Source organism: Andrena cerasifolii, chromosome 15 (genome assembly GCF_050908995.1).
Source record: "Andrena cerasifolii isolate SP2316 chromosome 15, iyAndCera1_principal, whole genome shotgun sequence".
NCBI classification, from domain to species: Eukaryota; Metazoa; Arthropoda; class Insecta; order Hymenoptera; family Andrenidae; genus Andrena; species Andrena cerasifolii.
In genome coordinates, this window is record NC_135132.1 from 10,965,866 (window position 1) to 10,990,585 (window position 24,720).

Consider the following 24,720-nt stretch of genomic DNA (forward strand, 5'->3'; position numbering starts at 1 on the left):
TGTACAATTCTCTCGTTGCCCTGTACCGTAATCTGTATAATAACATTCTGATAAGTGACAAAGGCGTTCTGTTATTACAAAGGAATAAATAACAACATTTCGTGGTAAAGAGAAGGGAGGAAGGAGTAACTCATTAGTACAATAGCTTCAATGTTGTAAATAAAACAGATCATAGTGATTCTTATTATTAATTATAATTATTATATGTAAATATATATATATATATATATATAATTATATACAGGTATATATAGTTATATATATGAAAAAATCGTCTTTATAATAGTATCGGAACACATAATTTTTTTATTTGCGATTCACTGTTACATGTATGTGCCTAGTTATAGCCACGTTGCATTATCTACATATTGTATAATAATTTAAATTCGTACTACTGGTTAAATGAATGTAACAAGTTCTTCGATATCAAACTCTACATGAATAATATATATATATACATGATCCACACACATAATATATATATATATATATATATATATTATAAAGTAACGTGTAAAGAGCTCATATTTAGGCATACATGAAATTTAATAAATCGGAATACATTTTACGAATTAACAAGCTCCGGAACTTACTTACTATATCCCAAACTTTCAACAAATAGAATCTACTTCTGCTCTTTACAATCCATCATGAAATTGTCTGAACCCAACATATTTAGAATTCAATGGAAAATGTACGATTAAATTTTCCATAATTACAAATCTTCATTCTAAAAAATAAGCAAATTGTAAAATAGTCTTATATAATTATAACTTGAGAACAGTGTGAATCGTGTCACATAGATTTGTAGAACTTTTTATGCCATATTTAAATCACCCGCCAATGCCGCCTCTAAATTCAAATGAAATCGCGGAGCCCGCGCCTCCCCTTTTCTGCGTTTCGATTGATCGGTCCCACCTGCGTCATCGCTGATAATCAGCGGCAATTGGCCACTGCAAGCGTCTGCTGTGACAGTCGACTCAGAAGCGTCAGACCCGACGATCATCAAGCCGCAACCGCCACGCGCGCACAATGTCCTCGTTGTCCCAGACTCAGCTGGACGCAACAGCTGTAGAGAATTTCCGCGAATACTTGCGTATACCGTCAGTGCAGCCCAACGTCGATTACGGTGAGCAATCCCAACTCCAAACCCATTGAAATTCTACCGGGACAAGATCCACGTAAAAACGCGAATTTAACAGATTTCTGGCCTGTCGGATTTAATATGCGAAAGCCGTGCGCGCATATTGAGTATCCAGGAGGATGGGGTCACGCTCGTTTCCTCGTTGAACAAATTACTCTCCTCTCTCGTGGGACCCTCGAGCCCCCAAGCACAGTCGTTTTACACGTTAGACGTTAATTATTGATAAAAGCTTTTTAGCATCGCAGAGGTTCGTAGCGTCGGAGACGCTATCCAGCCATTGCATGCCCCACCCTGCATGCTCGGAATATTCTTTCTATTTTTGTGGCTCTTCTTCAGGGGGATGCTTGCCGCTGGAAGCTTGGGGAACTTGGCCCTGAGGATGTAATTGATTTTTGTGGATTTTTAAGCGCAGCGGGTTCGCACGCGATCGCTCCCCAAGGATGACTCGTGGTTGACCTAAATCCTTTGTACAGTGGGTCACGGAAGCGTTCCGTTCATTGCACTCAGAATTATTGGCCGGGGCACTGTCAGAATTTCAAATATTCACTCGTGTCATTGATAATAAAAGTGATTTAATTAAAATTCAAATCTTTCATATGTATGTGTGTTCTGCTTTTGGAAGTAGATGCTCCGTAAAATTGTACAATTCTGCTTAGCGTCCTTGGCAGTAATCAGTTATTGAGATAATAGCTGGTAATTGTAGGCAGCGGAGTATGGAATCTTCCGTGACCTATATCTATATAGCTCTTTGTAACTATTTTATGGCAGCAATTCATCTCTGCTCATAAATCTGAGGAATTTTTTTAATAAAACTAGGACAGCGATCTTTGTAACAGATAAGATAGTAAATATTTCTTTTGTTTAAAGAACTTTGAATACCGTTACATGTGTTTGAATATTTGCGCCTTTAGAGTACATTCCCTTATCACCTTCTAGTTACCGTAAATTTTAATAGTCGAGAAATCTACTACACAAGGTTGTTATTTTACAGATGAGTGCGTTGCCTTCCTACACAAACAAGCCAAATCTCTCGACTTGCCTATCAAAGTGTTCCATCCTCATCCAAAGAAACCGATCGTGGTCATCACATGGGCAGGTACAAGACCGTCGACAGCATCGATTCTTCTGAATAGTCACATGGATGTTGTGCCTGTCTTTGAAGTGAGTACATTATCATTAATAGGTCTCTTTACGATTGTGAAAGAATTATTAGTAGGCTACACGAAATCAAATTTTTAGGACAAATGGACCTATCCGCCGTTCAGCGCTCACATAGACGAGCAAGGGAACATTTACGCGCGTGGCAGCCAGGACATGAAGTGCGTCGGGATACAATATCTGGAAGCGATTCGTCGGTTGAAGCTTGCTGGACAACGCTTTGAAAGAACCATCCATGTTTCCTTTGTCCCGGATGAAGAAATCGGTGGCATCCTTGGCATGAAAGATTTTGTCCACACCAAAGAGTTTGAAGCTTTAAACATTGGCTTTGCACTGGACGAGGGCGTGGCCTCACCCGAGGAACAGTTTTTCATGTTCTACGGAGAAAGGTCTATTTGGCATATCGTTGTTGAGTGTTCGGGCACTCCTGGACACGGATCTCTTCTACTGGACAACACAGCTGGCGAAAAGATACAAGTCATCATCAACCGCTTCATGGACTTCAGGGCTAAAGAGAAGAAGAAACTGAAAAGCATAATCCAGCTTGGTGACATTACAACTGTGAACTTAACGCAGCTGAAGGTACATACTTGTTTCGAGTTCGCTAAAAAGCATATTATTTTCGTAACTCGAATTGAAATGCGCAGGAAGTAGTAATAAACTTGGGTTAACTTAAATAAAAGTCAGTTCAGAGCTGTAATTTTTAATTACTAAAAATTCTTTCATGCTGCACCAGTAGGAAATAAAAATTTCACAGTGAGTATTTCCATAGTTGTCGATACAACTTCTACAGAGATCGCGTACTCGGTAACTATATTTCACATGTTAAGAGTAGCTAATGTTGTGACAACAATTTGTTTCAGGGTGGGGTGCAGACAAATGTGGTACCCACATCGCTGACCGCAATATTCGACCTTCGCCTGGATCCCTCTGTGGACCACGAAGCGTTTGAAACGATGATCAAAAAGTGGTGCGCGGAAGCTGGGTCGGATGTCACTTATTCGTTCGAACAGAAGAACCCCAAAATCGAGAATACAAAGCTAGACGACAGTAATCCGTACTGGATTGCCTTCAAGAAGGCATGCGATGATCTTGGGATAACTTTGCTACAGGGAATCTTCCCTGGTGGAACAGACAGTCGCTACGTGAGAGAGGTAGATACCATTTCTAGCCATGATGTTGTAAAGAAAAATTTGTATTATTTCAAATATTTTCACACGCATTGTTATTACAGGTTGGAATTCCTGCTATTGGTTTCTCTCCTATGAACAAAACGGAGATACTCCTTCACGATCACGACGAGTATTTGAATAAAGACATATTTTTGAAGGGTATTGATATATACATGAAAATAATACCAGCCGTGGCCAATGTTTAAGCAAATGACCAAGCACTCGGGCATGAATTGAAAGTGCCCCGAAAATACCAAAGTTATGAAGTAAAGAATACTAGAGGCATTGGCAGATAAGGGAGTGGAGAAAGGAGTGTAACAACCGGGAGACACATAAACTGATATGACGTTGAAAGAGGGAACGTCGCAGACTGAATAAACAAGATGATAATACCGTGACTAGAATTTAAGAATGTTATACGAGCTTCAGAGTTTATAATCGTTAAAGCAGATAAAATGTAATCTATATGCATGACTACGAGTTTATTAAGCTTCTTACAAGAAGAACATCTAACGTGGAATTAAGTATATATCTGAATAATGAATCAACAGGACCCAGCAGAAGCCATTAAAAAGTGCCTGCTGCAAAAGTAGTGGAAATCAGGAAATCAGACAACAATTCATCAAGGGGGCCAAATAAGTAAACATGAATAAGGTATAGCAGAGATGGATTTAATAATTCTTGCCAGAGTGGGTATAAATTGAAAATTAAAACATATCTTCTAATTGTAAGTCAGCAGCGGGTCAAGTGCAATGCTAAACTGTAAAAACTTGCTACATACACTATTGTTTAAAAAAATCGTAGAAGGGATCTGCCAGTGGCATTATACAGTTCCATGCAATGCTTCGTTAAATACAATCAAAGAAACTATGTAGTACATTGCACGTGTCTATTGACCTCAGTGGTATACCAAGTTCGCGATCCCTGCGTAATTCCGAGAAAACCCGATATTTCGCCGGAATCCACGTGGAAAAGTGGAAGAAACCACCAGTGCCCAATAAAATCATCTCTCCCATCGCCGCCGCTAAAAGCATCGAGCGTGTGTGCATTCCCGCCATTATCGAGGTGGTTCATTCTTCATTCTTAAACGTTGCTACCAATGCTACCATACTCCCCTCCCCAGTTTACAATTGGACTCGTCCAATGTTTTCGCTGCTTGAACGCGACCGACTTTCCACGTTCCCAACTTAATTTATAAAAAAATCGAATGCCAGGCGATCTGAAAAAATATCCTCCATTTTCTAAACCCCATTCGGTATCAAAATAAATCCACCAGCCTCCGCAATCAAGAATTATCAATCCCGTTGTTTGGGTTCGGCCATTTTGAAGTGGGGAAGGTTAGTGAGAAAGCACACTCCGGTTTCTGTCAGTCGTGACTGGTCGTGACGCGCCAACCGTCTGTTTTAAAGCGGAAAAACCTTATCACCGACAGCGTACGATAATCGTATGATAATTCATGGAAGGAAATTCCCTCGCTAAGCATCCCTCTCGTCAGCCATGTGCATGAGTGCACCGTTCAAAGTGTCCTCGCGAACCGTCCCCATCGTCCAATAAGAGCGGTCCTAGCTAAGCCACGTGACAACGGACGCCCAATCACCGCAGAGGGATTTGAAATCGTGCGTGGTCTTTGTTCACGAGCCAGCCCGTGTCAACGTTACTTCAGTTCCGTAAAGGGGGCCCTGTGTCGGTGTCCGTTTATGCATGGTCGCTGCCAAAAATCGCGCAACTCCCTCGTAAATATATGTGTGAAAGTGGTGGCTGGCCGCGAGGACGACGTGCTTCAAGGATCGTCGGATACACGGTAAGTCCTGTTACGCATTTATCGGGCCCGCTGTTAGGAAACGTAGATTTCGGTACACTCCGCCGGCCCGCCGCTCAAAACGAGCCTTCGAGTGTCAAGGTACGCGAGGGGGGCGGTCGCGACGCCAATTCTTTCTTTTTTTTCTTTTTTTTTCTTATTTTTCTCGCTTTTTCCTTTCGCTCTCGTCTACAAGGTTTGTGTACGCGCCACGAGCGAGGCTACGCTAGTCTGTTCGTCTATTCAAGTTTATCTACTCGCTGCGAGTGTCACTCCTTTTGGACCATTATTTATTTTTTCCCCGCCGCGTGTCCAGCGTCCCGATCCCGAACCAACCGATCCTGATCTCGATCTCGTGTCACCATGGCGATTATGCCTGTGCACGCGTGAATAAACAATCGCCGTGTCGTAGAACGCACGAATGAATGAATGAACGAGTGTGATTCATCGCGACTGGGACATGGCAGGCCTCGCAAACTTTCGGCGGGAAGAGAGTCCATTTACCGGAGGAAACAGTAGGAGATATAATACGCGTTTCCGGGGGCCATTGTTTTGCCGCGCTGCACTCACTGTCAGTATTTATACACGATCAAACATCATCCCTGTTTCCATCTTTCCATGCAGTATGCACTCGTTCGTGGATATGTATGTATGTATGTATGTATGTATGTACGTATCTTGTACTCATCGATTGCGAGGGTAATAATGTACTCGTGGGACGTGCAATTATTTGATACTAGTAATATCGAAATAGAACGTGCTATATACATACATATTTTACAGCGGTGTTTTCCCTAAAATTACCTTCGTCGCCGGGACGGCGAGTAATCGATAGCAGAGGAGGGCTGGGGCGAGAGAGGAATAATTAAAGGTGCCCATTTTCGAGAGTCGGGGGATTAGGATCTACAATCTACTGGGAACCTAGTCTATCGATTTATAACGGAGGTGATCGTTAAAAGGGGATGGGTGTATAGCTTTCGTAACGGTGCATCGTTGAAAGGAGAATTTGTCAATTTTCCGTTTGGGTCTCCCCTAGAAAGAGGTTTTTCGAAAATTCTCGCGAATAACGAGCCGCGGAGTGGGAGCGTGGAGGGATGAGGGGGAGGCCCCTCGAGCACTTTCCAAGCCAAAGCTATTGACCGTGGGAACTTTCTGGGAACTCTACCCCTCGCCATATGCCCGCCGCAGGAAATAATCCTGCAGGCTGCAACGAAATCGGAGCTGGGCGAGTTACACTTTTGGGAAGCAATTTTTAAGTATCGATTTATTCAAATGTCCACGGAAGAATCCACTTGCCCGTCATATTTGTGCGTTCACGAATGATTGCTCGTCACCCGTTCCGCGCAGCCGGATGTTTTTTCTTCTTCCTTTTTTTTTTTTTTGCACCACCGGTGAAGAAGAGTTGTCTGACATGAATCGATGGCTTGCCAGACTATTGAGATTCTTCTGCGGTCGAGCCCGCTTTTTCTTCGCTTCGAATGGCGTGACTCGGGAATAAGTATAATAATTGTACGGTTTTTTTTTTCTTTTTTAGTGTGTTTACAAAAGGTTGGTCGGTTAGGGGGGACGTTTAATTCACACAATTGTTCCGTAATGCGAGGCAGACGGAGAGTGTCTCTCGGCCGGGTTAGAAAGTCGCTTTGAAAGATGTGGAAAGATAGCCGTAAAAAAAGTTCCGTAAATTACGCTTTCATGCGGTGCTTACGGTGCTCGCTCTCGCCTGCGCGCACGGTCAGCGTGAATTGAAATTTCGTTAAGCGACTTGAATAGAGTTGTTCGTCACTCGAATTCTTTTAAAAAGACACGTAGGTATTTAACAAAGGAACGTTTGCAAGCCGAACATTCTGATTTTAACACGTTGAAAAGAAAAAGCTGTTTCTAAACAACTACACATTTGTCTATAATTTAATATCGCGATTTAGTTTTCCCAGCACTTTTCATAGTCCTGGTTAAAGTTTTATTCCACGATATTAATATATTTGTTGGATTTAGTACTCTGTTCTAATTATTCTTGCTCTCTGCTTCTATTTCTGTATGCCGTTTCATTCAGACTCTTCTTAGCTGTTTTTTTTTTTCAAACTCGCCATATTAATTAATTTGTGTCGCAAATATAATCGTACATAATTCGACTGATTTTGTAATTGGAAACCTTAAATTTGACCAAATGCATAAATGCAACTGGAGCAGAGATTTATGCGCTAGAGCGAAATTTCAGAGGCGGACGCTTTACAACGCGAGCGAAGCTGCGCGCGCAATTATCCTTGCACGATCCGCGTTTTAATTTTCAGCGGGCTCTGTCCGCTATCGCGGTCGAATCTAATCGAGATCGTGGATCGATCTCGCTCCGTGGAATCGGTTCCGCACCGTTGTTGGAACATGCAACAACTTGTAGCTCGCGGAACGCGCAGGGAAACACGCTTTGTCGAACGTGGATTGCGTGCCATTCAGCGCGGCACGCGAAATTTTTCAAGAAACTCAATCGCTTCCCCCTGGGTGAAAGCAAAATGGCGGGAAACGCGATCCGTCCAATTCATTGACTTTCGTAACGAATAATCTGTTTTTCAATTTTTTATCACTCCTCTTCGTAATCGTTACCAAAGAGGAGCAACTTTTTTCGCGCCAATTTGCCAGTGGCACACGTCCACGTGTATGCGACGACCGGCGCGACGTGACGCGACGTGACGCGACGTGACGCGACGTTCCCGCGCTCAATATCTCGCTCTCCCTGCGCGTCGATGTGTGAACCGCCGATGCAGAATTTGAATTCCCATACCGCGCTTCTCCTCAATTAACGTCGATGGGGCGATTCATCGCGGCGGACGGCGGGAAAGTAAGTCCATCCGCGTTTAATCAACGCGTTAGTCATACCCGCGAATCAAGATTGCGTGGGAGAGGCTAAGGCTAGGCACCCCCTCTTCCGTGAATAGTCTGCGTTTCAACTGAAATCATCCCGTTACGAAACTTCCAGTACAGCCACTTGCAGTACGAATTTTTTTAATACTAGGCTCCATTTTCGAGAAAATCCAATTTGCATTCGTAATTCGTATGGCATCCTTGTCCAAAGAAACAGTCGAAATTGTAGAATAAGTTTTTTCGGACATGGTTGTGTTTTTGAGAAAATCGATTTTTCTCGAAAGTAAAAAAAAGTATTTTTAAATTCACCTCTGAAAGCAGTGCCCATCCATTTTTTAACACTCTGTACAGGACAGAAAGTCGTATCAGAAAGGAAGCCAGGCTGGCTGAATTTTCAAACGGTCTTGCGGCAGGCAAGAACCAAGCCGAGTCGAGTTCGAGTCGAGTCGTGGCCCCGCTCTGTCGTGTGCGTTGCATAGGTAGTATAGGTAGGCACACTCACTTTCGTAGCAACACCGCTCTGCCAGGCTTTCAGAGGCGCAGAGGGGGCATCAGATCGATACTCGAGCGAAAAGCGCGGGTAGGAGAGGCGCGGTTACACGTATCCACGGTTGGTCCATCGCAACATCCAGACTGCCCCTCCTCTCTTTAAACGCCAGCGAAATTCGCCCGATTCCCCTCCTACCCTTATTTATCTCGCAGCTTTTTTTCTCTTTACCTTGAAACGAGTGTAATATAGTCTGGGATTCTGCAGGCTACATTTCACGCGAAAAACTAATAGTTCTCGAGATATTTAATAATAACGATCCAACTTATCCCTTTGGGTAAAACATGGGTATTTCGCTGATATATTTGATTTTTCACTTCTCCACACTGCCACAAACTTTTATAAAAATCGATGCGGTTTCCTTGTCAGAGGCAAGTTTAGGTGACGCGTGGGAGGAAGTCGAGCCTGATTGACCTGGTTAATCGAGGGAAAAAGACGGCAGCTGCGCTCGGTCCTTGCAGTTTCACGGCGTGCCGCGGCGCGAAAATCGTAGCGAGGAACACGTGGTTAGAGGCACAGTCGGCTCATTGTGCCTGTACATATAGCGCCTTCTCGTCGCTGCAACTCGATACGGGCTATGAAGCACGCGCCACATGGTGTTTATTTAGCAGCCATGAAAACAGCGCGATGCCACCGGAAATCGAGCTCTTCCACGGTCGCTCGTTATCGAACGTTTTTTTCTTCTTCGAGGAGTGTTTTCTTCCCGTCTCTCTCCCTCGCAACGGTGCAACGGCGATTGCACGTGTTGCAGGCTTGAATCGTAAGTTTGGAAATAGATTGGAAAGTGGGAAATCTTTCATAATGTTTGGTTTTTTGCTTGGATACTTGGTAGCTTGCTGGACGCATATTTAATAGATTAAGAGTATTTAAATGGAAAAAGCAGCAGAAAATAAATAATCCCCTCACAAATCTGCAAAGTTTCAAGAAGTTCCCTTGTTAAAATAGTTACGCGCCTGTATATTTATAAACCTTGAGCCACTGAAAGTGTTAAAATCAGTATAACAATTATCCGTAAAGCAGTTGCAATGATGCGCGGTGAAAGCTCGAATTTGAATTTGATAACGAAAGGAATTATCTACGGGTTCTTGAATTTCTAAGTCCGTCACGTTACTGGCACAAAAGAATTCGAGTCGCCCGAGGGAAAACGGTAGGGGTTCCAGCGGGCAATTTCGGTGGCCCGAAATTTCGATACCTGCCTTCCAGAACGGTTTTGTACGCACCTCGTCGGCACCCTTTCGCCTTATGCTACTCTAATCCTGCCTTCCACGAAAGGTTAATGCGAGAGGCCCTGGAATAGAGGCAACCCTCCTAGTAAAATGGCGTGGCCTTGTTTCATCTTATCTCTTGCGCAACGAATAGAGAGTCAGGAGAGAAGAGCATCACTTTCTCAACCGAGCACCTCGGGCAACGAATTTGGCTAACGATTAAAGGACTAGGAGAAAGTTCCGCAATCGTGTTTTCCCTTATCGAATTTTGCAAGGAACCGTAACCCCTGGGCAATTAGGGGGTCATCCTTTCGCGAGCACGCGAGAGCTCTTCCACATTGTTCTTACAATCGCTTCGCGACCGCCGGATAATGATGAACGGCGCTTATATTATTTCCGAAATTTCATTTCGCCGCGCCGCCGCGTTACTCGAGAGCCCATTGTGGGACGCCATCCATCCTTATCGTCCTCGTTGAAATAATTAGTCGCGTTTCGTAACGATTTCCACATAATGGGAATTACGTGGCTGGCGCGGGGGATTCGCGGAAAGGTGAGGGAAATTTCATCGAACGTTTCGCAGACTAATTTCCATACAACGGGCTGGAGGAAAAATATGTGTAACATTGTCGGGGGCTTGACGAGTCCGTGTTGCAAAGGTATTATCGGCGGAAATGTGTCCCGGTGGAGGAAGTTAGCCAGCGAGCACCGCGGCCATGGGAAAAGATCTGCCCGTGAGATGTCTTGAGTTTTCACGACCGTGAAACCGCTCGTTCGACGCGTGTGTAAGTAGGTAGGTAGATCCAGAGTAGAAAGGTTGAGTTGTTCTCGTGGAACATTTAACGCTTACTGTGCCACTCCCCGACGCGTCGCGTGGATAGGAATAAAATTCAAAGTATCCGTGTCGGTGGAGTTTTCTCTGGCGTTTAGGGGAGTTAGAGTTCAGGTGGAAGAATTCCGTAGGTAGGCCCCGGCATTGTAATTGACCCGGTGCTAAAAATTCGTAGCTACCTGCCAGGAAAGACTTCCGCCGCGCCAAGCTGCCCGACACGCTTCGACTCTCTTCTTACCTGCCCGTAATGGTAGTTTCGAGAACAAAGGGACAGCAGGGTTTACACCTGTACCTGAGAAATGCCGCAGAAACCCTCGTCCACCTCACGAATACGTTCGTTTTCCTTTGGGATCCCTCCCCATTTGCCTGCTTCGTAAACCGTAACGTTCCACTCCTCCGAGTGGCCAGAACCCAGAACAATGGGGGGACAGCTGGAAAATTTCACCAATTCAAGGGCAGAGTTTCCCTGATAATCCTCTGCCTTTTCCCCTTCTGTGATTCTCTACTTCTATTTCAAACATTCCAACCTTGTCGCCGTTGCCGTCTGTCGTTGGATACTTTAAGGGGCAGAGAATTTAGGGAGATGTTTTTGCCAGGGGAGTTTAGAATCGATAGGGAGATTAGGAGGGTGCCGAGAGAGTCGCGTTCAAGGCCGAATTTTCGCCCAAGGATAGGGGGAAAAGGGACGCCGCGCCCGTGGTGGGGCGCGACAGAGAGACCCTCCGCAAGAAAATCCAGCTGCAGAGTTCGACGACACGTAATGAAATTGACTGCTCCCCGGCCGCGGCCGCGGTCGCGGTCGCGGCAGCTGCCCGAGTCTCAACGGAGTAGCGCACCGTGGGCACGAAAACACGGCGAAACTCCATTGGAAATTACAAATCAATTATCTAAGAGAAATAGAGGCCAAATAGATGTCCGATCGCTCTATTCAGCCGCGCGGCACCAAACATCTCTAACTGCATTAAACGGTCCGAAATAATGGGCCTTTAATTATGGAGATGAAAGTGTTGCTAGGATATCTATCGTGGTATTTAATTACGGACAAATCTGAATCTGCTTGAACCGTACAATTGTCCTGCAACGGTAGGAATAGTGTTCCGCGATCCGTGTCAACGGTGTGTAGGTAGGTATCCCTCGTAGATCGTGGTTATCAAGCTAGCTGGGACAAAAGTCCATTTATTAGACACGAACACGATTCACATTCGACTCACTTCATAAGCCCTCTTCGGCGCGATTCAAACCGGTTCTCTCCAGGCAGCGATCACAAAGAAACCCTGGCGCTTTGCGTTCACGCGAGAAGCCTCCTCTGCCCATTGGACGACTTTGTCTTCTGGATTTCTATAAAAATCCGTTCCCTGTCCACAGTGTGCCTTATTCAATCTGCCCTCCACTCTTCCACCTAAAAATTACCATTTCTCCTCCTGGGGGAAATTGCTTGGGAATATAATATCTCGCACCATCCAGCTCGACTAACGAGATGATGGTGAGATGCGTAAGGTTTTTCACAAGATTCCCCTTGAAAACCGTTTCCTTGGCAATGGGAGAAACGCGTTGAGCAAATATTGGTCTTGAGGCACGGTCAGGTTGTTGAGCAGCTTCGACTCGCCTTCCTCGCATGGGGGGCCAGCTTCATTAGTATGGAAGGGAAATATTTTACACGGATGAATTGTGATTCGCCGAGCAATGGACTGAAATTAGTGACGTGCTAACAATATTATTATTTTATCAGTGGGTTGGATCGTGCTGGCGCAGACGTTTCGTCAGGTGTTCCTAGCGCACAGCTGCTTACCCGTGGCCAACGCAGACAGTTACGAAAGCTCGGTGAAAGGGAAAGCTCGTTGATTGTTGTTATTGTTGTTGTTGTTGTTGTAACGTGGAGGAGTTATCGTGCTCGGTTCGAGTTTTATAGCGCTGTAACGTCGCATCGCTGCCATGCCCGCTCTTTTAGCTCTTTAACTAGCAACGCATGCACGTTTTACGGCCTACTGGAACATACGTGTTATCCTCCTTCCAGAAGTGCAAATGCAATTACTAGAGATTACACTGTGTGCACGGAGGACGATAGGTCTCCTGATTTAAGATCTCTTCGGTTACTCGTTACACCAATTTCATTTATTCCGACTTAAAGTTAGCGCTGGTTATGCGCTGGTACGCGATGCAGCAACAGATGGTTGCACACTTTTCGCAACGAGGCTGACTGGCATAGAGTACGAAGTCATTGCGTAGGCCGTAGATGGATAAATCACTATTATCAGATGAATTGCAATTTATACGGCAGTCGAAGGTATTAACAATTAGGAAAGTGAACAGGTGGAGAGGTGGACAGTCGGGAAGATCTTGTTCCGTTTAGTTATAGCGATAATTTTCCCCTCGCTGTGGCTAATGTAAAGTAACGTTTCAGAATAATTTCAAGCAAAGTACCATTCGTAATTTCATGTATTATCCAAGTTTTGGCTAGGTATCTAACGACTAGGATGGAATAGAGGTAGCAAGGAAAAGAGGAGTAACCTTTATGACCTGCGAAGGATTTCAGGTTGAATAGCTCGAGGGTCTTAGGATCGTCTATCGCTCCAAGACCCTTCTCGGAACTCGAGCCGAACAGCCAACGAGGTAGAAAGATTATCCTGTTGCACGAACGAGATAGAATTTTCGGAGGACCCTCTGTCTTTCCCTCGCGCACAATTGCATATCATGGATAAAGATATCCGAAACGCCGCGCTTCCGCTACTTCGGTCTGAAGTATATTAGTAGATTTACTAATCGTAAGAATACGAGTTCTCTACGGTATATAGTACTTTGCAACCATATTGTTCCAACGAACAATCTGTGTATAGGATAGTAGGAACTGCAACAGGTCTATCCAAGTTTCTGGTCACTTGGCCAGCAGGTCAGCGGGCTGCTCCATGCCTGTTTATTTTCTAAATCAGGTGCTATGGGTGGGGGAGCGAGAATCGATATCCTTTGATGCTGGAATTTTCTGCAGTTCTCCGTGCGAGAACGACCGAGTGTATACTTAACGACCATTCGATACCCGGTCACCGATATTATTACGGGCAAGCGAACATTCTTTTTCAAGGCTGTCTCTTCGTCGTACCCGTACCCCTCGGTCAAGTTTTCGCCAAAGACATTGAGCAGCGCTCAGGGCCGTGTCCGTAACGAACTACGCGACGGGACGCGACGGGAAGCGACGCCCCATGATACTTAATATCGTCCCTTTTACTCCAATTACTCCTCCAATGTCGCAGTCCCTATTTTAGTCGATATTTTATCCTGTCCGCATAATATACGTAGAATATAGAGGTACTGCTTTATTGCACGAGTAAAAGATAGTAGGTACAGTGACAATTCTGGGGGCGGTGGGAAAGTCTTTTTTATGTAAATAATTATCGATGGGCTCGCCTGGCGTAGAATTGATTCGAGCCTTGCGCGAGCAATGGAATCGTTCGAGGAGGCAAAAAGAGAACGGAAGTGGCGGGAACAAAGAGGGACGAACGACTGAAATATATTAAGACTTATGCACAAGTTCGCGCACATGTGCCAGTACCGTTCCACTGCATCGCTGGTAATCGGTCTTTCACCCGCGAGACCTCGGCGAACAACAACCTTGGGTCCTTGGCCGCTTTATTTTTGTCTGTTTTCGAGTCTGCCGCCTAAAATGTTTGGTGCGCCCACGACGCAACGTCTGGTTGCGTCAAACGTGTCTGCTGCCCTGTTTTTCCTTCCTGTCTCCCCACCCACGCTTTCTTCTTTGCTTTCTTCGCTCTTCGTGCCAAGAATTTCCATTCAGAGATCAAATCATCTCCGGCAAGACTTTGGCGTTAATTTAAAAACTCCCTTCTCCAACTCGAGGGTTGCGTTTCTTGGCCCGAAAGATTCCTCTTGCAGCTTACTCAAACGCTACTTTTAGTTTCATTTCTACTATTATAGAATAATCTGAAAATGTTGTTAAAGATACCTTATTTCTCCACTTGTGGTGGTTAGATAAGATGTGGCGAAAGAATGTTATTCAGCCCCTAGCCCAGGTGGATGGTGGAAGTTGCTTGGGCCAAATTCCATTACGCTTCTCTACGTCTAAAAATATCCTTCAGTCACGTAGACTTGAATGTCCCGTGCGCGTAAAGGCCACTCCACCATGCGAGTTACGTAGAACAGGGTCAGTTCTCTGTTTGTCTTTCCCCCCCACGATCCTATAACAACGATAACACGTACGTACAACCGCCTGTTTCTTTCACTCGATACTCCGTACAGGTGCGACATAAATACCCCGAGTAGATGTCGTACGACGTACACCCATCGATAGGCTTCTTTCCCTGCCAGCTGATAATTCGGTGGCCCTACATGTGCGCATACCGGGCCCCCGAGGGACAAACACGCGCGCTAGAAAGAAGAGAAGAGGGACTCTTCGTGGCAGAGAAATATCGAATGGGAAAAGGAAGGACAGGGTTCAAGGGAGACAAGACGAATGGTGCGTATACCTGCAGAGAATGATGCAGCGAGGAATCGCGCCAAGGACACAAAGGAAAAGGAAGAAACATCTAGATCTCTAATAATATAATATAGAGTTATAGAGAACTCGCCCCACCCCCTCCCCTTTCTCCAAAGGGCATCGGAAGGCCAGAAAGTTACTTAATATCCCAGCCTCGTTTGTAAAACACCCCCCAAGTGGAATGGAAAGTTTACCACACAACCAGAAACCCTCACCGTCCAACTAACGAGGAAACGGCCGGGAGAGGGGAGAAAGCTGGTATACGTACAGCGCAGCAGTAAATCTGGCTTCACGGAATCGTTTGAAAGGCGCCAGAAAACCCAAGCAGGACATCAAACGTCCGAAGAAACCGGCATAGAAAAAGGGTTAGCGGATGAAAAACACGGGGAAGAAACGAGACAGACATACGCAGAGACCGTGGAATGGAGGAGGATGACGATCAAAGAGCGCAAAACATAGGACACAAACACGGTGGTTGTTCCCTTCGCGAGCCTTGAATGGGACAAGGACCGAGTATAAAGCCTCGTTCACATTAGTCAAGTAATTTCAAACTACTTTGCCAATGCGACCCCAATTATTATTATTATTATTATACATTTTCTCAATTTTTTTTTTTTAAGCAATTCCATTCCTTCTGTTAAACCACTCTCTTATCCAAATTCACCGTTTCCTTTTAATGTTATTTCTTAAAATTCCACGTCATCTTAGATATGTAGTTGAAAATCACTTCAAGTCAACTTACGCTACACCGAGAACACGAGGTAGAAATCAAGTGACTCGACTAATGTGAACGGTGCTTTATGAATGAGAAAGAACGAAGAAGGGAGAGGAGAACGGAGGAGTGGCGCGGAACGAAACAGAAAGAGAGAGGATGAGCGGAATAGTTAAGTGGGCCCGTAGTGGGGGGCTTACGTGAGTGGCCTGGGAGGGGAGAAGATACTACGAGTCCACGCGGGTTCTATAGTAAATCGACTATAGTACTATGAGTCAGTCACACCCACAAGCCGGTTGTGGGTTCAAGACCCTCCGTTGCACGCTCGTGCACGCGCTGTTTACACGTGCACACACACTCGCCGGCGAGGTCACGCGCACGGACACGGTCGAGAATCTATTGGCCTTGCCGCGCGTAAAAGGGAGCGAGATATATCGCGAGGATGATCCCCAGATCCGTCCAAATTCATCAAAATCCATCGAAATTCGCAAGCACGGCTGTGCAGGGTGAGTCGAGTCGCCTAACTCTCTATCAGCTTAAATTCAAATTACTCCCCCGTTTTACCACGTAACAAATTCTTTACAAGTAATTTTAATTTAATGTGGTAGAGTTAGGTGAATCGGTAGGTCTGGTGCTCGCGGTAGTAGGTGCATCGTTGTTGGATTGTTCTTGCTTTTTCTTTTTCCCTTCTTTTTTGATTTCTTGCCTACGCCAATGGGAAGGAACGCTCGCAGGTAGATGATTGTAATGGATCCTTTGCCGAGGATTGCTCGTTGTTTCGTAGAGATCGGGGCTTTGTAGTGGTACTTACGTTCAAATTTTCTGGGTATTAATCTCTTTGTTTCCTCACTTTTCTTCTGATTTTTAATTCAGAATTGTCTGTTTCCTGTTTCTCAGATTTTTCGATAATCTTCAATTTTCTGTTTTATGTAACAAGATTTACATTAAATTCTAATATTTGTTCAAGTACGACGATGAAATATTAAATGTTAAATAATTTAGAATTTTAACACGTTCAATGCCACATGGTCAGGCCACGGCACCGGTATAAGTAGGAATTCTCAATCCAAGCTCGAAAAATTGCAGCTATTCTTGTGTGTTTATGAAAGTTTGTTGAAGATCCTGATGAGAATCTCCGTACCTTGTATTCTCTACGTTCCCTTAAAGTGCCATCGAAATCAGACATTATTATGGGCTAGATTTGATCATTTATCGTTGGTTTCTTTTAATTTCAGTCAGGTGGATGTTGGATACAGAGAGTAGACACGGTACTGGGCTGGATCAGGGACCGACAAGGGACCCTTGGCTCACAATGGACTACTACCTTGGGACAGATAGCCTGTCGCTCCAGGAGATGCTCGATGTTGACATCAAATGCGAGATTGAAGGCGTTATTGGCGGGCATCCAGAGTTGGGCTTTAATTTCACCGATATGTCTGCCTTAGAGATGGATGACGATCCTATTGGCTGCCAGAATGATCTCAGCGGATGGTTTGGGTCTACGAGTTTGTTAAATGGCAACAGCAACAGTTCAAACAGGTGAGAATTGGTATTCGATCCTGTGCGTTGCATGGTTTCGGTACGATATAAATTTCATTTACGGTGTTGTGTAATGTACTTAAACAGTTTCTATTAAATTGCTCAAGCTTCCGCAGACAGTTGGCAGTCCAGTTCCTAACTCTATCCTCTTCTTCCAGCAACTTCAACCTTGACCTCAGCGGTGGGGATGCTGCCTCAATCATGGTGAATCCCAACTCAGTGATGCCTCACATGGCAGTCCGCAGTCCAACTCCAAGCAACGCCAAGAGGCACTTCTCCTTCTCTCCGAAGAGGGACATGAGGGACATGAGGGACATGAGGGAGGAGAAGATCGACGTGGAGGACGACGCAGAGAACGAGGCCAGCAGTTACATAGAGAACGACGACGACCAGGAGAATGACATGGATAACGACACCGAGACAGAGCAGTACGAGAACGACATCACCGAGACAGAAGAGGAGTCTGACGACGAGCACGATCACGAACACGAGCACGAGGTCTTGAAGCCGATGACACCGTCCAAGTCGAAAACAATCACGATATCCAGGGCCAAGACGACCTCGCCCCAGTTCAACAGGACACACACGACCCCAAAGCTGAACGGGGTGTCTGGCATCAGGGTACAGAACTTCAAGCTGCTACAGAGCCCTGCTCAGGCGGCGCAACACATGCGTAAACAGATTTACAATAATAACGTGCACGTCAGCCCAGGAGCCACCACCGTCACTGCTATGAAAAGGGACAAGGAATTCGATCTCTCTGACTACGATGACAAACCCTATCCCAAACCAGCTTACTCTTACTCCTGCCTGATCGCCATGGCGCTGAAGAACAGCCAGACAGGCTCGCTGCCAGTCTCGGAGATCTACAATTTCATGTGGTGAGTTTCGAGTGGGTCTTTAAGAGAATAATACAAAAGGAATTCTTGTTAATCAGGCTTCGACAATTCCCTGAGTGTTCAGAATTAAAGGTATAGAATTCTCGTATGACGCGGAATGGTAATTGACTGATTTAGAAAAACTGAGCAACTGATTGCCCCACTCTGTGCACAAAAGGCTGTTAAAATATATCAGAGAATCGAGCGACGCGATTTTTTCACGTCGCAGAGAATGGATCGAGGGGTGAAGGCTGATTAATATTTTTTTCATACCCAGCGATACAACAATAGACCCAGGGATTGCTATTTGACAAACGACGCGAGCTACGTGTCGGCGATCGCTTATTTTCGACCATTTGGCCGGAAGGATAAGGGCTGGTCGAAGCCCTCGGGCCATCGTGGCGAGGGGGAGAAAGTATTGTCCCCCCTTTATTCTCACGAGGGGGAACGCTGCCATTTTGTATGGGGCCCCCTGGAACACCAGGTGCATGCCGGGGCGTACAGTCCCCGTAGAAAATCCACTGGCCTGGATCCCTTTGTTTAATTTTTATAGTTACAGCTTCCCCTCGCTGCTAGCCACCACTGTCCCCACAGTACAGTCAACTCAAAATTTCAACTTCAATCTTGCCATAATATATTACAAAAACACCTTCTGATCCAATTCAGTTCAGAGGACTTACTTAGAATTCAAACTTATAATATATTACTACTTATGCAAACTTTTTTCTTTCTTCCACCTAAAATTCCTTAATTAGATTCCTTAGTTAGATTAAATAGAAATAAAAGTTTGTCGTACAATTCAGATATAACATAATAATATCCACTCGTATAGCTATTGTACTTATGATCTCTAAATAGTTGAAATACTTGGAAAATCTGGGCGGCCCCGGCACCGAAAATTAATATTAATTTCTTAACAGAAGAGGGGCGAAGATCACGAGTCTATAGGCGGCAAGGAATTATAGATAACTCGAAAAAAATAATCCATATCCCTCTGCAGAGCCACGATATACCCTAACAGTACCCCTGACTTTTCAGCGAGCACTTTCCCTACTTCAAGACCGCGCCGAACGGCTGGAAGAACTCTGTGAGGCACAACCTCTCCCTGAACAAGTGTTTCGAGAAGATAGAGAAGCCTGCTGGGAACGGGAACCAGAGGAAGGGCTGTCTCTGGGCAATCAACCCTGCCAAAGTGGCGAAGATGGACGAGGAGGTGCAGAAGTGGTCCAGGAAGGATCCTCTGGCTATCAAGAAGGCCATGATATACCCCGACCACTTGGAGCTGCTGGAGAGGGGCGAGATGAAGTACGCTGGCAGCGGGGACATGTCCGAGGAAACCGAGAGCTCCGGGGACGAGGCCGTGGAGGAGAGCGCGACGTACGACGAGTCAATTCACAGCCATATAGCTGCCAACTCTGTGACGGACAGCTACGACGAGAGCAGCCAGGACTGCGACGTGGACATCACGGAGCATTTGTACGACGAGATAGACATAGAGGACAATAAGGAGGCTCTGCACATGCAGCTCAACATCTCCAAGCAGGAGGCGTTCGAGTACCAGCTAAGCCCCACCGCCAAGAGGCAGAAGACGTTAACAGGGGCGATACAGGGGAACTACGTGTACCAACCTGTCACCACCTCGCGAAGAAAAACGCCGCTACTACTGCGTGCTGGCGCTGCAAACGGCTCCTTTCTTAAGATAGATTAGGCGTCGGCGTTCTCAGGGACTCCTAGCTTTCTATGTATCAGCTAGGGCGTTGAATCCATTCTCTTAATCTGCGCGGCAGGATTCCAGGGGGAACATTTGATACCCCGAAGTAACGTTGGTAGTAAAACCACCGTTTTCCCTATCAACTTTGCGCCTGCGTTCAGTGTATATAAACATATATAGCACAGAGAGCACAGCAGCAGCTAGATTCATAAAGGACTTGTGTATCGTGCGAATGATCTTTCAAGAGGGTATTCAGAAGCCTCCTGACGCATACATACAATTTATTTTATAACGACTAAGCGAGCACTTGTTCTATTTTTCCAATGGCCAATTATGATTTTTAAGCCAAAAATCTTTGCTTCTGGATCACTCTCTGGGTTAATGATATAGGAGTCCTTTTGGGAGTACAGTGTGTCAATAATTTTACTTACAATTAGTTAAACCCATTGCAGTTTTTTAATCCTGATTCTCATTTTATCTAGCTAATTAATTGTTCCAAGCACGTTGGAGGTATCAAATATTCCTCCATCGAGTAGCTGCCGATAGCAACAAATTACCTTCGCCCCAATTGTCAAAGGCGACTGGCTTTTAATCGACTGTCCAGAATTAGGTACGACCGAGGAAGACGGAGCAGAGTTTTATACAAACGTGCTTAGAAATGAGGCGACTAGAAACGTATAAAAGCACGAACAAACAAAAAAAAAACTGGAAAAACTGAAAATGTAGAAGGAAGAAAAGGGAGTTTAGGGTAATCACACACGAGTTAGGTGGATAAGTATTTTGGTCAACGACTGGCCAGACTGATGTATTATACTTTTTTATACATTGCTGGACTATAATAATTGTAAATGTTTCCGCGTTTTGTATACCTGACAGATGATACGAAGTTACTTAGATTATTCTCATTATGTATTAATGAACACTTGTAGAGAGTACAAAGGAACGCGACAGCTAATCGTAGAGAGGGGAGGATCCGAGAAGAATCTGTAAAATTTTGTAGCATATCGAAACGCTAGGAACTGTTGGGGGAGGGGGGAGGGGGGAGGGGGTAATATCGTATACCTGATTCAAAATATTCTTTAAACTTCCCAACGAGTAAATCTCTCTCTCTCTCTCTCTCTCTCTCTCTCTCTCTCCTCCCCCCCCCGTCTCACAAGCCTGTTTTTTTTTTCTATAGTCCTTCTTCTTATTAATTTCTCTGCGTGTCTTGGTTCGTTCGTTGCTTCTCTCTAGCTTTTATTTAAAGCGTAGCGCTGAAACGTTTCTGGGCCAGTAGAACTACTATGTTAACTTTCACGTCGAGCGTGTAACTATGGATTCTTTTGTTTTCCTTTTCTTTTTTGTTTAATTTAGCAACGATTATGTGTGTACACCGTATACATATCTCTATGTAGATGTACATGTATATTGTTTAGTCATTCGTCGCGAGGCGAGGGGCCTACTTAATTTTCTCTGCACTAATGGGCTCTCCGTGGAGGGGCAATATGTAGTGGGTTTTTAAATTCGTGTTACATCCTGCGGGAGGGAATTAGGGAAGAGCAAAGTGCAAAGCTTTTGTACGTCCAGATTTTTTGAGACCTTTTCTTATTCCTACACGATATACACATATACATGTACATATACACATACATTGTGTATACTTAGGCTATAAAATTGTAAATAGTTGGATGTCTCTCGCTGGGGGATAATTATGGGGGGAGATATTTAGCAGTATTCGGAGATTCTGATGCATCGCGACTCTTTCACTTTTGTCTCGGGTGTGTCCTGCGGTTGCAGAGGTCCTCTTTCTTTTATATTTCTGCGAGTTATGAAGGGCGATAGAGAAGGGAGGGATACAGGAACATATTCTAAATCTACAAGATAGGGGGAAGGTCGTTTTGAGTAGAGTCGCTGGAAACCTGTACATAAAGCGATAGTAGGCATCGCCTTTTTACAAAATACAGTTAGGATGAATTCAATTGACTATTGAAAGCTACTCCCATCGCTTCTCCATCCATGTAGCAGAGTTGGGCATTATTGGCCAATAATGAATCTGTGTAAAAATAATCTGAGATTTCTTTAATATTCTGGATAATTTGTATTTCTTGCAACTGGGGAAGAAAATTTATTTACGTGTAGTAAAATTTGCCCTACTCTGGTATAGAATTAAGGGAGAATGCGATGGGAGTGAGTGACTCGATAGTCTACATAGACTATTGATTTGTTCTGACTAGTCTTACAAGAGGTACAGTAGCTTGGGTCTTGCGTGGACGTGTAGTAGGATGTTGCTTTAAGGTGTACAAAGGCTACATTACCCCTTCCTTTATTTTTTAGAAAAAGCAAAAGGTGGAAAAAATAGAAAGCACAGGGAATCGTGACGTGGGACCAATCACATTCAGAGTCTGTCTTAACTTTGTTAATCTGTAAGTTTCCTCTTTCGTTGATTGTCTGTAAGATTTTAATTTTAAAGAATGTATTTTCTTTTATTTTTTTATCTGTATAGACACTGTATATATGTCCTCCTTTTCTTTCTGAAATAAACACACGATGGCTTTCCACAGAGCTACACGATTCATGAAAGCTGCGAACCCTAACAAATGACTTGGTGAACTGGATACTTTGCTTCGAGACAATCGTAGAGTTACTGTATTAGTTTAATCTGCGGATTAATTTAGGTAGTCAGCAAGTGGTCGTCTTGCCTGATCTCTGAATTTCAGACTTGTTGCTCTTCGAAAGACCTGGTTTTAGTAGCTTAGCTTGCGTACACCTTGAACAATGCCATAATAATGATAATTATACGGACATATTTTTTTAACACGTTTTAAGCAAGGGGTGCTGCGAGGATCGGGTAGTTGGAGATTTTGTAATTGAAAAATTTGTACCAAGAATGCGATTGGGCACCGAGCAATGTCGAGCAACCGAGTCCTGATTAGTGGAGCTTAGTATTACAGTAAGAGTATTCGCAATTGTTGTATCGTAACCCGTACAGTGGTATACGTACATATGAATCGTTTACTATCAACTAAGTAGTAGCAAACACATTTAATCTCTCGTTCGAGGTCAATTCTACCACTGCCTCATTTCAGATGAAAATTCTTAGCGATAATAAAAAATTACGAAAAATCAGAGGGAAAGATGAAAACAAGTGCAAGCACTTTGAAATTGTACGTATATACAATACTCGTACTGACCGTACGAACTGTGCTTAGGAGTCTTGGCTTGTAATGCAAATCACCTTCAAACGTCACAGTCACTGCTTTAAACATCTCTTTTATGCTTAATGTGAATTTTACGCTATCGATCTTTCATTGATTTTACCCCCGTAACAGAAAAAACTATTACAGACGTAATGGAAGGTTACTACCTAATGGTACGCACAGGACTCCATATTCCAATACGAATACTTCTCTACGATGTTTGACGATTCGCATATAATGATTTTGTCGTTTAAAAGGAACTAAAGGGGTCCCCTGAAGAAATATGAAGAATAATGATCTACGAATTACTTTTAGAAATGAAGAAACGAGACGAATACTGTATGTACATAGCCACGAATAGTGTGGATTGTGATGAATATTATTGACCCAATTAATTTAATTAATGGAACAATCAAGTTTGCAGGATCTGCATTCCATTCGAACAAAGATTAACCCTTTAGTTTTTATAAAGGAAGGGGAGTGGAGGAGACCTTGAAGCTATTATAAAATTTCATTGTTGCTTTTAAGAATCTGAGAAATTTCATTTTATTTTTTATAAGGAGAATATTATAAAAGAATTCCAATTTCAATGTTTGAGACTGTTTATGAATAAAGGGTTAATGGTCCGAGGTTCAAGAAATTGCGTAATGCGTATGTAGCTTCACGAGGATAAAAGATAATCTGCAAATGATTGATGATTTTATTGTAATCCGTAATAAAATTACATTAAGGCAACGTACGTAATAAGAACGTAGAGTAGTTTTTGTACCTGTTTGTAATATTTCTATACGATATCATTAATGTAACATTCGTGTAGATGCAGCAGAGTAATTTTTAAGAATAATGTATAATGTGCAATGAGAAGTTTCAGTAATAAAATGTTGGGAAATGTAATATTCTTTTATGTCGAGTTGCAACATACTTAATCCTAAAGTCTTAGAAATGCTAAATGATTCTAAAGTCCGGGCTTGGCGTGTTCTGACGCCAAATTTCTCTGGCCAAGTGGCCACCAAATCCAATCTAGCAAAAATTTTGAGAACGCCCAAAAATTCGGCTATGTACTAGGAGAACATGACGTCGAAAGAGGTGGCACTAAGTAACGTCTTCGGAGAGACAATCGAGGATGCCTCCGAAACTGAAATTCAGGGTACCTCTTTTCGCTTCGTGTTCTCCTGATACCTGGGCCAAAATCTGGCAAAACTTTTCAGAATGCACAAAATTGGGCTTTATAACAGGAGAACATGACGTCGAAAGAGGTGGCACTAAGTAACGTCTTCGGAGAGAGAATCGAGGATGCCTTCGAAGCTGAAATTCAGAATACCTCTTTTCGCTTCATGTTCTCCTGATACCTGGGCCAAAATCTGGCGAAAATTTTCAGATATCTCTAAAATTAGGCTTCGTAACAGGATAACATGACGTGGAAAGAGGTAGCGCAAAGTAATGTCTCTGAAGAGAAGTAGAAGCCTTGAACGAAAGTCGATAGAGTTTGAGAGTAGTGAATGGCATATTTAA

The 24,720-nt window shown here is 44.0% G+C and overlaps 2 protein-coding genes across 2 annotated transcripts; both read left to right on the top strand.

Moving 5' to 3' along the window:
• Positions 1 to 929: 929 nt before the first annotated feature.
• Positions 930 to 3,941, top strand: LOC143377386 (aminoacylase-1). The gene is made up of 5 exons (XM_076828601.1): positions 930 to 1,129; positions 2,136 to 2,305; positions 2,384 to 2,884; positions 3,166 to 3,456; positions 3,537 to 3,941. Exons 1-5 carry the CDS (start codon positions 1,033 to 1,035, stop codon positions 3,678 to 3,680), a joined length of 1,203 nt encoding a protein of 400 aa, XP_076684716.1. The 5' UTR covers positions 930 to 1,032; the 3' UTR covers positions 3,681 to 3,941.
• Positions 3,942 to 4,087: 146 nt separating this feature from the next.
• On the top strand, positions 4,088 to 24,102 carry Jumu (Forkhead box protein N4 jumeau). Its single transcript, XM_076828592.1, has 4 exons — positions 4,088 to 5,275; positions 17,140 to 17,443; positions 17,602 to 18,324; positions 19,360 to 24,102. The coding sequence occupies exons 2-4, from the start codon at positions 17,148 to 17,150 to the stop codon at positions 20,027 to 20,029; spliced, it is 1,689 nt and encodes a 562-aa protein (XP_076684707.1). The 5' UTR covers positions 4,088 to 5,275; positions 17,140 to 17,147; the 3' UTR covers positions 20,030 to 24,102.
• Positions 24,103 to 24,720: the final 618 nt, after the last annotated feature.